The sequence below is a fragment of the Malania oleifera genome, chromosome 2 (genome assembly GCF_029873635.1).
Source record: "Malania oleifera isolate guangnan ecotype guangnan chromosome 2, ASM2987363v1, whole genome shotgun sequence".
Lineage (NCBI taxonomy): Eukaryota > Viridiplantae > Streptophyta > Magnoliopsida > Santalales > Ximeniaceae > Malania > Malania oleifera.
Window position 1 is genome coordinate 2,604,898 of NC_080418.1, and position 12,262 is coordinate 2,617,159.

A 12,262-nucleotide genomic window follows, 5' to 3' on the forward strand; every position below is an offset into this window, starting at 1 on the left:
CATGGAAGAATTTTGAGGCTTAATTTGTTATAAAAAAGAAATTTAAAGCCTTGGCAATCATAATGTCTAGAGAGATTCTGATGTTTAATTGGCATATATCTTGGTTTCTTTACTAGGATTTTGCAGTTGTATACTAATGTGTTGAGATACGAGAGTTGTTGAAAGCATTTGTCAGTTACACCACTGGCATGATTGTTAGAGAAATAATGTTTAAAGTTCTGATATGATATTGTTACATGCCACTAAAGTGGTGGGAATAAAAATCACAGTTGTAATGGTTGTTATAGACTGCTACAACTGCTACAAGATTGTTAAGACATTTTTTTTTTTTAATTTTGTCATTTCTCTCATTTCTCCTTTCATAAATTGTTGGGGATGTGACTCATATTCAGAGTGGGTCACATATATGCTGGAGAAAGCTACATGAAGCGAGGGATAATTGCATAAGAGAGGCTTGCAGCATTGAGGGCAAACCATCCAAGGATTGGGCCCTAATTGTCGATGGTTTTAGGCAGTACGCAGGTGGTTATTTTCTCAGCACCAAACCATTGACCGTTTGGCTAAACCGTCGACGGTTACTGTCGACACAAATTATGTGATTTCAAATTGGGGGCTTGTAGATTGGGCTAAAACGGAGGGATTTCATCCGGGGATCGATACAGATGTAGTTTAGATATACTAGAACACTTCTGTATGCATTGGGTTTATACTTAAACAATATTGTAACCCAAAGATTGTAGCTTTGTCATTGTTTATAGTGAAAACCGCAGTGTTGCTTTCGTGGACATAGGCTACTGCCGAACCACGTAAATCTTGTGTGTTCTAGTTGTGTTTTGAATTTTCTTATCATTGTTTGATTGCTTCTTGAGTATATTTCATCATTGAGTGATTGCATTAGTGGTTGTTGATTGTTTTGTGTTTGATTGTGTGCTTCTGCTGCGCGTGTTCAAGTTGAACGAATGTCAACAAGTGGTATCAGAGTTATTGGTTCAACAATGATTGGGGTCTCTTCGATTAAGTTTGATGTAAACAAGTTTGACAAAACTGGTGATTTCGAGCTTTGGCAACAAAGGGTGAAGTATCTACTAGTGCAGCAAGGGATGGTGAAGGCTTTATACGGAAGGAGGTGGACGACATGAATGAACTAAGTCGGAAGGAGCTTGAAGCAAAGGTGGTTTCCACGATCCGACATTGTTTGGTCAATGGCGTTATGTACAACATCATGGATGAGGAAAAGTTGGCTGCAATTTGGTTGAAGCTCGAAAGCCGGTATATGTCCAAGTTGCTTATGAACAAGCTGTATCTTAAGCAAAAACTTTATTGGCTTAAGATGACGGAGGGTTCGGACCTTACTTAGCACATCAACACTTTCAATCAGATCATCAGCGATTTGAAGCGCATTGATGTGAAGTTTGAGGAAGAGGATAAAGGACTGATGCTACTGAATTCACTACCGACGTCTTCGACATACGAAAACCTGGTTACGATGCTAACTTGGGGAAAAGAAACCCTGAAGTTGGGGATATCACGAGTGCGTTGCTCGGATTCCACCAAAGGATGAAGGCCAGCGACAAGGGTTCACATGCTGAAGGGTTTGTGGCGAAGTTGAATCAGGATCGGGGGAGGAGCGGCTTCCGGGGTGGATCGAGCAGCCATAGGGCTCTGTCCAAATCTAGGAAGAAGAAGGACATGCGGTGTTTTAAGTGTGGGAAAAGAGGGCACATAAAATCCGAGTGTCCATAAAGGAGGAAGGGAGGTGCTGAAAATAAAGAAGGCTTGTCAACAACGGCGAATGTAGTTGAAGAAGGAGAATTTGGGAGCGGTGACAGTGATATGTTCTCGGTTTCATCGGGGTTGGACGAGTTCACAGATTCTTGGATTTTGGACTCTGCATGTTCGTATCATATAACGCCTAATAAGGACTGGCTCACGTACAAATTGGTCAGTTCTGGTTCCGTTCTAATGGGAAATAATGTTGCATGCAAAGTGATTGGGATGGAGACTATTAGAATCAGGATGTACGACGGTGTAGTGCGGACGTTGTGTGATGTGAGACACATATTAGAGTTGAGGAATAATCTAGTTTCGTTAGGCACCTTGGATTGTAACGGTTTCAATTTTAAGTTCGAAGGTGGGGTAATGAAGGTGAGCAAGGAAGTTCTGACCGTGATGAAGGGGAAGAGAGTGCGGGGTAATATTTACACAATGTTGGGTACCACGGTTGTAGGTGGAGCTGCAGCCTTAGAGTATGAGTTTGATAGTACTCTTCTGTGGCATATACGTCTAGGGCATATGGGAGAGTGTGGGATGCAAGAACTTCACAAGAGAGATCTTCTGAAGGGGTAAAAATCATGCAAGCTGGAGTTACGCAAGTACTGCGTGCTTAGGAAGCAAAACCGGGTTTAGTTCATGACGGTCACGTACAAGATGGAGGGAGTATTGGACTATATTCATTTTGACGTTTGGGGACCGGTGAGAGTGGCATCACGAGGGGGACATGTGTATTTTGTGAGTTTTATCGATGACTACTCACGGAAGGTTTGGGTTTACTTCATGCAACACAAATCGGAAATGTTTGCCAGGTTTAAAGTGTGAAAAACTAAAGTAGAAAACTAGACCAGGAGAATGATAAAATTCCTTATGACAAACAATGGGACCGAGTACACAAACTTGGGATTCAGAGAGTTTTGCGAGTAGTAAGGCATAAGGAGGCATTTTACCGTGCGCCGGACACCGCAGCAAAATGGTGTGGTGGAGAGGATGAACCGAGCCCTGGCTGAAAAGGCTCGGTGCCTCAGGTTGCAGGTTGGGTTCGCTATGAATTTCTGGGCCGAGGCGGTTAATATGATGTGTTTTGTTGGTAAACAGATTACCTAGGGCATCATAGAATGAGAAAGTTGCTGAGGAGATGTGGAGGGGTGAAAAGGTAGTTACTCTGGTCTTAGAATATTTGGGTGTTAGGCCTATGCGCACATCTCGGCTGAGGAGAGATCTAAGCTTGAGGCGAAATCTAGACGGTGCATCTTTCTGGGATATCAGAAAGGCGTTAAAGGGTTTAAGTTGTGGGATCCAGTGACAAATAAGGTGGTGATCAGTAGGGACGTGGTTTTCGATGACAAAGTCATGTTGTCGCGTACTCAAAATAAAGTAGAGAAACAGATGCCAGAAAATCGCAACAACAATGAGCGTGCGATTCAGGTGGAGTTAAGAGACTTAGGGCAGGCATGCAGGGAGTCCTAGCCTGAGAGATCAGTCAACGGCGCAGGTGGAGTTAGAAACTCAGGGTGGAGATGACACAGAGAGTTCCAGCTCAGATGACCAGCAGTCGTGTAGGAGCATAGCTGTAGACAGACCCATATGCGTCATTAGGCCACTTCCAAGATACGGTTTTGATGATTTGGTGTCTTATGCGCTTATCACCAGCAGTGGGGATCCTACTACCTATCAGGAGGCGATGCATAGCCAGGAGAAGGGTAGCTGGATAGGCGCTACGGTGGAGGAGATTGAGTTATTGCATAAGAACTAGACGTGGGACTTGGAGGAGCTTCTAGCTGGAAAGCGGGCAATTGGATGCAAGTGGGTATATAGGAAAAAGGAAGCAGTTTCAGAAAAAAAAAAAGAGAGAAGTACAAGGCTCGCTTGGTAGTGAAGGGGTATTCGCAGAGGAAGGGAGTAAATTACGATGAAATCTTCTCCCTTGTGATCAGACACACTTCCATCAGGGTAGTGTTGGGACTGGTGGCACGACATGATCTGCATCTGGAGCAAATGGACATAAAGACGGCGTTCCTCCATAGTGACCTGGAGGAGTTGATTTACATGACACAACTAGAAGGGTTCAGCCAATCTCGACAGGAGCATTTAGTTTGCAAACTGAACAAGTCACTGTATGAGCTAAAGCAGTATCCGAGGCAGTGGTACAAGAAGTTTGATGCCTATATGACCCAAATTGGCTACAAAAGGTGTGAGTACGATTGCTGCATCTATGTGAGGAAACTTGTGGACATGTCTCTTATTTTTCTTCGTCTATACGTGACGATATGCTGATTGCTGCTAAAGACATGACCAAGATAAATCGGTTGAAAACTCTGTTGGGAAAAGAGTTTAGCATGAAAGACTTGGGTGCAACCAAGAGAATACTTGGCATGGAGATTTGTAGGGACAAAGCTGTAGGGAGATAATGGTTATCTCAGGGTGGCTACGTGGAGAAGGTGTTGGAGAGGTTTAGCATTGCCAATGTTAAGCCGGTGAGGACGCTTTTGGCGAGTCATTTCAGGCTATCTACTGCCCAATGCCCAAGGACGGATGATGAAGTCGGCGATATGTCGAGGGTCCCCTCTACTAGCGTAGTGGGGTGTTTGATGTATGCCATGGTGTGTATGAGGTCAGACCTGGCACATGTTGTCAGCATGGTGAGCAAGTTCTACTCGAATCTGGGTTGACAGCACTGGGATGTTGTGAAGTGGATTCTCAGGTACTTGAGGGGTACAACCGGATATGCCATAGAGTTCAGAGCACAGCAGAGTGATCCGTCGGTGGTGGGGTACGTGGATGCTGATTACGCAAGAGACTTGGATGATAGGAGGTCTACCATGGGGTACGTATTTTCCCTTGTGGCGGGACCCATTTGTTGGAGGTCTATGGTGCAGTCGTTCGTGGTGTTGTCTACTACTGAGTCAGAGTATATGGCAGTGGCTCAGGCTGTCAAGGAAGCGTTGTGGCTTACGGGGTTAGTCAAAGAGTTGGGTGTCCAGTAAGGTGGAATTCGGCTGCAGTGTGACAGTTAGAGTGCCATTCACAAGTTAGGGAACTGCTTGCTTCAGGGAAGATTCTTCTCAAGAAGGTCTGTACATCTGACAATGTGGCTGATATGCTCTGACGAAGCCGGTCACGATGGACAAGTTCAAGCATTGCTTGGACTTGATCAACGTCTCCAAGTGCTAAACGGGAGACGGACCCAATCTATAGGCCCAAGTGGAGCAGCGGTTGAATATTCGCCAAGGTGGAGATTGTTAGGGATGTGGCTCATATTCAGAGCGGATCACATGTACTGGTGAAAGCTACGTGAAGCAAGGGACAATTGCATGAGAGGAGCCTGCAGCACTGAGGGCAAACAGTCCACGGATTGGGCCCTAACTGTTGTGGGTTACTGTCGGCGCAGATTACGTGATTTCAAATCAGGGGCTTGTAGATTGGGCTAAAACAGAGGGATTTCCTCTGGGGATTGATACAAATGTAGTTTAGATATACTAGAAACTTTTGTACGCATTGGGTTCATACTTAAACAATATTGTAACCCAAAGATTGCAACTTTGACATTGTTCATAATGAAAACCGAAGTGCTGCTCCCGTGGACGTAGGCTATTGCAGAACCACGTAAATCTTGTGCGTTCTAGTTGTGTTTTGATTTTTCTTATCATTGTTTGATTGCTTCTTGAGTATATTTCATCATTGAGTGATTGCAGTAGTGGTTGTTGATTGTTTCGTGTTTGATTGTGTGCTTCTGCTGCGCGTGTTTAAGTTGAATGAACGTCAACATAAACTAGTCTTTGCTATTTATGTGGAGGGCTGGGGATTTGGGGAGAAAATTGTAATGAGGATGATAACAATACATAAATATTTATTCTCTGTAATATTCACTGGAGAAGCATTAATTAATAGTATGATACAATAATGCTGTGTTAACAAAATTATTTCTTTTGATAATATTTGTAATTTGATATTTCTTTTCTATATTGCTCAGTTTCAACCTTCATTTTTTTTTTGCCCCTAGCTTTTGTTTTGCTCAAGTTGTTAATACTTTATTTATTTATTTTTTATGAGAAAAGAAGTGAGGTTCATTAGAAAAAGAGAACATACAATAAGGCAAATAAGAGCTCCTCCTATGAAATAAATAAATAACCAATAAGTAAAAATGCTCACCAATCTTGCTATAGATTTAATAAACATACTCTTCTAAAACAAATAGTGGCAAAAAACAAAGCTAGGACCAAGCCTAATTTGAAAATGGGCAGATTACTAAGAGTTTCATTCCTATAAGGAGACAATCAAATTTGGCAAATTGTTGACCCCATTGAGTGAGAATTCTAATTCCAAAACTGAATATAGAGTGAGGAAATCTCCCTTGCACTCTGCTAGTACTATATCAAAGGAGGAGGTGTTATTGAGACATTCAGCTGCCTGTCAAAGATTTAGGGCTTGACTTGGAGAGGAGGGGGACCTGATTAGAATGAGGGCAATCAAATTGCCCTATCTAATGCTGAAGCTTTAGAGGATGTAGAAAATGATTTCAATCCTTTTTCTTTAGATAACGAAGGGATCCTTATTGACTGTCTTAGTAGGAAGAGCGAGGTCAGAGATCTTGATACTGGAGAGTCACACATTAGGGATACCATCTTTTGAAAAAGCTAGCGAGTCTAGATAGGGTCCTCAACCTTGAGAACCATAGCTTGGGAGCTTCCTTAAATCATGTTCTCTCTGTTGAAAATTTGGAGTCCTCAGTTAAATCAAATGCCTCTTCTATTATGAGTTCTTGTGGATTGAGTCACGAAGTTCTAGAAGACAGGCAAGACAGAGGTGCTGTTTTTGAGAGTATTTCACCCGTTTCGTTTGTATTTTACAATAACTTGAATGCACCTCTTTGCAATAGGGATCCTTTGGAGGAGGGTTCTTCTTTTTCCATAGACATATCAGAGGATGAGAGGGATAACCTAGATGCCTAGGCTCTCCTAGATGAGTTGGACCTAGCTTTGGTTAATTCAAGGGGGAAAGAAATAGGCTTAGGAAGGGGTAATTTGGGGAATAGAGAGAAGGCTAAGAAACTAAGGATGGAGTTAGGGAGGCTGGAGTCTTTTGTTAAGTATGATAAAGGTTGAATTTTAGCCGGGGCCTTCTTACATACAAAATGAAGCTCCTTTATTGGAACGTGTGATGTCTTGGTGGTAGGGGTAAAAGAAGAGTGGTTAAGGAACTCATCTCTAAAATCAATCCTGACAACTCATTCCTATAGGAAACTAAGCTGAAGGATGTGGATTCATTCCTTAGAAGTCTTTGGGACATTAGAAATAGAGACTGGGCGTGTCTTCCTTCATTGGGGGCATTTGGGGGTCATTATCATTTGGGATTCTAGAGTAGCGTCTGTTAAGGATGCCCTTGAGGGTTTTCCCTATCTGTTGATATTAGAGGCATTGGTGAGTGGTAGTTTACTTTGGTGTATGGCCCGAAAGTTGCCTCTTTAAGGACTCAGCTCTTTGAGGAGTTGGGGGACATTTATGGATTTTGTAGTCCTCATTGGGTGGCGGTGGTGGGGGGGATTTTAATGCGATTTGCAGTTCTAGAGAAATTCTGGCGAGTTCTAGGACCTCTTCATCCCCAAGAAAGTTTGATTGTTTTATCCGGGAGTGTGGGCTTAGGATAATGATTGTTTCACCTAGGGACTTCTAGGGATGGCAGGGCTTGCTTCCGTATTAACAAATTTTTGTTCACTAATGAGTGGGAGGATGCTTTCCCTCATCTCGTCCAGCAAATCGCCCCTAGGCCCACTTCTGACTACTTTCCTCTCATTTTAGAATCCAACCCAATGCAGCGGGGGCTTACTCCTTTCCCATTTGAGAACATGTGGTTAACTCATCCTTCCTTCCGGGAAAATGTTAGAAGTTGGTGGGTGAGTGTTGGGTGGAGGGTTGGATGGGTTTTAAATTCTTGAAGAAGCTGAATTTTTGAAAGCCAAGCTGAGAGTTTGGAGCATGGAGATTTATGGGAATGTCACAGCTGCTAAAAATGGGATCCTCTCCGAGATTGCTATACTGGATAGGTAAGATGTGTGTGGTCTTCTCGAAGAAGAGGGTAGGTGTAGGAAGGCCAAGCTTTGCAATGAGTTATACATCCTCCTTGTGAGAGAAGGTCGGTTTAAAAAATCTAGGGTTGTAACTCAAGCTATGTCCACAAGGTTGCAAACAGAAGGAGGAGGAAAAATTAAGTCCCATTAAGGAGAACTATACTCGGTGGTTGGAAAGACCTTTTGAGGTGGAGGAAATTAGAGTAATGACTTTTGACATGAGTTGAGACAAGCCCCCCCTGCCCAAATGGTTTTTTTCGATATCTTTCTTTCAAGAAAATTGAGGTATTTTGGAAGTGGATATCCTTAATATTTTTTTTTTGAAGAGTTTCATCATAAGGGTGTGGTGAGCACTAGTGCTAATTCCACTTTCATCACATTTATCGCTAAGAAGGAGGGAGCTAGAAGAGTCAGGGACTTTAGACCAATTAGCCTTGTTACTAGCCTTTATAAAATCCTATTTAAGGTCCTTGCTAATAGTCGTAATTAGGGAAAACTATTACCTTGGCTTAATCCACTTAATCCATGTAGACATATCTTTGATGTGGTGCTGGTGGCCAAAGAGGTCGTAGAGGATGTAAAGAGGAGTGGCAGAAAGGGTATTTTTCTAAAGTGGATTTCAAGAAAGCCTATTATAGGATCAACTGAGGCTTTTTAGATAAGGTGATGACTAAGAAAGGTTTTGGGGATCTGTGGAGAAACTTGATTAAGGGTTGTCTCTCTTTGTCCTGTATGTTTGTCATTGTGAATGTTCAACCGAGAGCTTAGTTCAAGGCGTCCAGGGGTCCTAGACAAGGGGATCCTTTATTCCCTTTCCCTTTCATCTTAGCTGTTGATAACCTTAGTAGGTTGTTTTTTTATGCTCAAACTAGGTGGTGATTAGAGGCCTATGTGGGGAGGGAGGAAGTGGAGATATCACACCTCCAATTTGCTGGTGATACTTTGCTATTCTCGAGGATAGTCTAGAAAAATTTAGGAAAGCTATTTTGTTGTTCAAAATCTTTGAGGAGATCTTGGGTTTTAAGGTCAACTTGCCTAAGAGTGATACAGCTGGCATCAACATGGGTGAGAGGACTCCTCAGATTTTCAAATTGAGTGCAGGATGTGATTCCATGCAGTGGTCCTAACTTAACTTGTTCTCCCCTTGGAGGTAACCCAAACTCTGAGGCCTTCTAGGATCTTGCCCTAGAAAAGGTGGCTAGGAGATTGAAGGGATGGAAGAGGGCTTATTTTTCCCTTCGGGGCTGTGCCACTCTCATTAGTGCTGCTATCTCGAAAATCCTCCAATTTATTGTCTCTGTGTTTAGAGTCCCCTCTAGAGCAGCCAATCCTTGGAGAGGTCGATGCATGTTTGGTTGGGTCCTAGGGAGGGTAGGCACGATCATTATGTTAGCTGGGACATGGTTAGCAAACCTATGTCGGAAGGGGGCCTGGGAATGTGGTATCTAAGAACGTCTCTCTTATAGGTAAATGACTTTGGAGGTTCCCTCTGGAAACTGAATCCCTTTTGCATAAGGTGATAAAGAGTAAGTAGGGGATCAAATGGAATGGATATGAGATGAGGAGAAGCAGCATCATTTCTCATGCATGTCCTTGGGAATTTGTCTCTCAAGTAGCGAGTCAGTTCTTTCCTCTTATTCGGTTTGGCAATAAACTCCGCTTTTGAGAAGATGTTTGCGTGGGGCAGACGTCGTTGGACCTGAATGTTCCTTGTCTTTTTAAGCTTTCATCCCTTAATAATGCTCTTTGAGGGAGGCCCTTCTTCTTGGGATTTCCATTTTTTTTCAGGAATCTCAATGAAAGAGAGGTTAATGAGCTCACTACCCTTATTTCCTTTTTGGACCAGCACATGCCCTCTTCTAGCGAGGATGAGTGTGTGTGGGAGGGGGATTCTCAGGTATATTTACTTCTAAATCTTTTCTTTCTCACCTTCTAGAAACCTGTACCCCTAATCCTTTTCCTTGGAGCTACTTTCTTTGGAGGGCTACAGTGCTGGGGAAGATTCGGGCTTTTGTCTGATGTGTGATCCTGGAAGGGATTAACACGCATGTTGTGCTTCAGAGGAGAAGACCCTGTATGGCTCTTAGTCCTGATACGTGCTTCATGTGTTGTGAAAACAATGAGTTGAATGCCCATCTTTTTGTACATTGCAAGGTGGCATCGCAGCTTTGGAATGCCCCTTCCTCTGGCAGGGGAAGAGTGGGTGGCTCTGGAAAAGGTGAAAGACGTGCTTTGGTTAATTCGAGGGGTTTTGTAGAACAGGAGTATTAGAGCTCTATGGTGTGCGGCTATTTTTTCCATCCTTTGGACCTTGTGGATAAAGATGAATGCTAGGATTTTCAGAAATCGATCATTCTGCTCACTGCTTTTTTGGGTTAGAGTGACTTTCCTAGCTTCCTTTTGGGTACACTCCTTGGGTTTCTTTGGGGGTCTTCCGCTGTCTGACCTTGCTAGAGATTGGAAGGCAGCGTTCTTGTAATGAAATTTTTGTATTGTATCTTGTTTTTCCTTTTTTGGTTTTTTCCTCCCTGTTTATAGTTTTTCTTCAGCTTTTCTAGCTGGTTGGGGAGGACTCCTTGTTCTCCAAAGCTTATACTTTGTTTCTCAGTTTCAATTGTCTTTTTATATATATATAAAAAAGGACCAAAGCAGGCTGAACAATGAGTCCTGTCCCTTACAAAGAAGAGTCAACTTTTTTAGTGATTGGTTTTATGATTATAATATTGTTAATCTATTATTTATTACATGTTTTATGTGCCTAATATATTAATGGAGCATATCATATTACAAGCTTATATATTTTGTTTCATTAATTCTTATGATCAATGAAAAGTAAAAAAATTATATAATTAATGGCAACATTATTTGTGCCTAATAAATTCCCGTTTGAAAAATTTATACCATTAATAATAATACTGGTAAGTTGAACCAAATGATCCAAAATACTTTTATCTTATTAGTTTAGGATTTTAAAACATGGAAATAGACCAATATAGTTAAGGTTCTGTGTGCTTGAAAGAAATTTGCAATCATTACATTTGCTTCTTGCTATGTAACATCTGCTCTACTTTTGCTTCTCTCTGCATGTGTCCATTACCGTTATGCTATTCTACCTGCTATCACTATTTAAAACTCTATTTGTCACCACTTTATCAGTTAATTCCTGATTCATGAGTGACAAATCTTTCTCAAGCGTATCCTTTCTGTTTGTTTGAACATTTTGTTTTTCTCGCGATACTCTGATCCTGTTTCCTTAGAATTTATTTTTTGTTTTTTGTTTTTTGTTTTTTTTTGGGGAGAGGAATGTGTGTATTTTTCAAGCAAATTTTTTGACTTCTATTTCTTGTAAACAGTTGTTGAGCTCACACAGATTAAATATTTGGCCAAACCATTGGATTAAATTATCAAAAAATTGAACTTCAATTTTTATTTGTTTTCTTATTATATAAAAATTCTTGACCTTTGTTTTGTTTCTTCTACAGCTTAAAGCTTTGACATCTTTATCTATGTTGCTCAAGCAAAAGTCTGGAAAGGACATAGTGCCAATCATTCCAATATGGGTATACATTTTTTCTCTTCATATATCATTTGTTAATTGTCTATGTGAAAGCTCCTTGCTCTTCCTTTGAAATTTCTTGTTGAAAGTTATAACTGAGATGCTCTTTTATGCTGTATTAGCTCTTTAACATCTGTGTGTTATATTTTAGAAATTATTTGAGCAATATGCCAGTCTGCCACCAACTGATGTTGATAGGGATGACTAAGTTTGGATGAGAGGTTCAACATGCAAAAAGTAGGTAAATTAGAGAGAGAATTAATTTTGCTTGTGGTCTTAGAAAACCTTCAAATATTAAGGTTCTGGACATAACTACATAAGATTTATCAGTTGTTAAATAGTGAATATAGATTTTCTTATTTTGAGACTAAGACCTGGAATATGAGGGTGTTGTTAAATAGTGAATATATATTTTCTTATTTTGAGACTAAGACCTGGAATATGAGGGGGTTGTTGATTGCTTGTCTTGATTGTAGAGTTTTCAAGTTTGTTTCTTGTTCTGGTTGAATGCTTAAATTTCAATTGAAGTTGTAATGTGAGTGAAAAATAGAGAAAACGAGGAGAGGAATTTTGTTTGAGACGATACTATTTAAATATTGTCAAACTGGCGGCAGGCTTAAGACATTGGGTGTTCTTATCTTATTGTACTTGGAGCCTGGGGGTATTTTTGTCATCAGAAAAAGCTTAAATAAACAATCAGATGTTTTATGGGAAGTATTCACTACTGGCCAACAGTTCTCATTCTTCTCCTACCATTTCTTCATCATTTTATTTCCCCAACTATAATTTTCTTGTTCTTTGGCTAATTGACTTAGATCTTTCAGGTTTGCAACACATATAAAATGGAAAGGATTATGGCAGTTAAGTCC

At 41.2% G+C, this 12,262-nt stretch overlaps 1 protein-coding gene across 2 annotated transcripts in view; it reads left to right on the forward strand.

The window, feature by feature from the left end:
- Window positions 1-12,262, forward strand: part of LOC131147778 (E3 ubiquitin-protein ligase listerin) — a 57,437-nt gene that overhangs the window by 3,355 nt on the left and 41,820 nt on the right. For both annotated transcript variants that reach the window (XR_009134935.1, XM_058097339.1), the window contains exon 4: window positions 11,320-11,397. Coding sequence is in view for 1 of the 2 variants with exons in the window: in XM_058097339.1 (XP_057953322.1) it covers window positions 11,320-11,397 (78 nt within the window). In the remaining variant the exon portion in view is untranslated. The remainder of the gene's footprint in view (window positions 1-11,319; window positions 11,398-12,262) is intronic.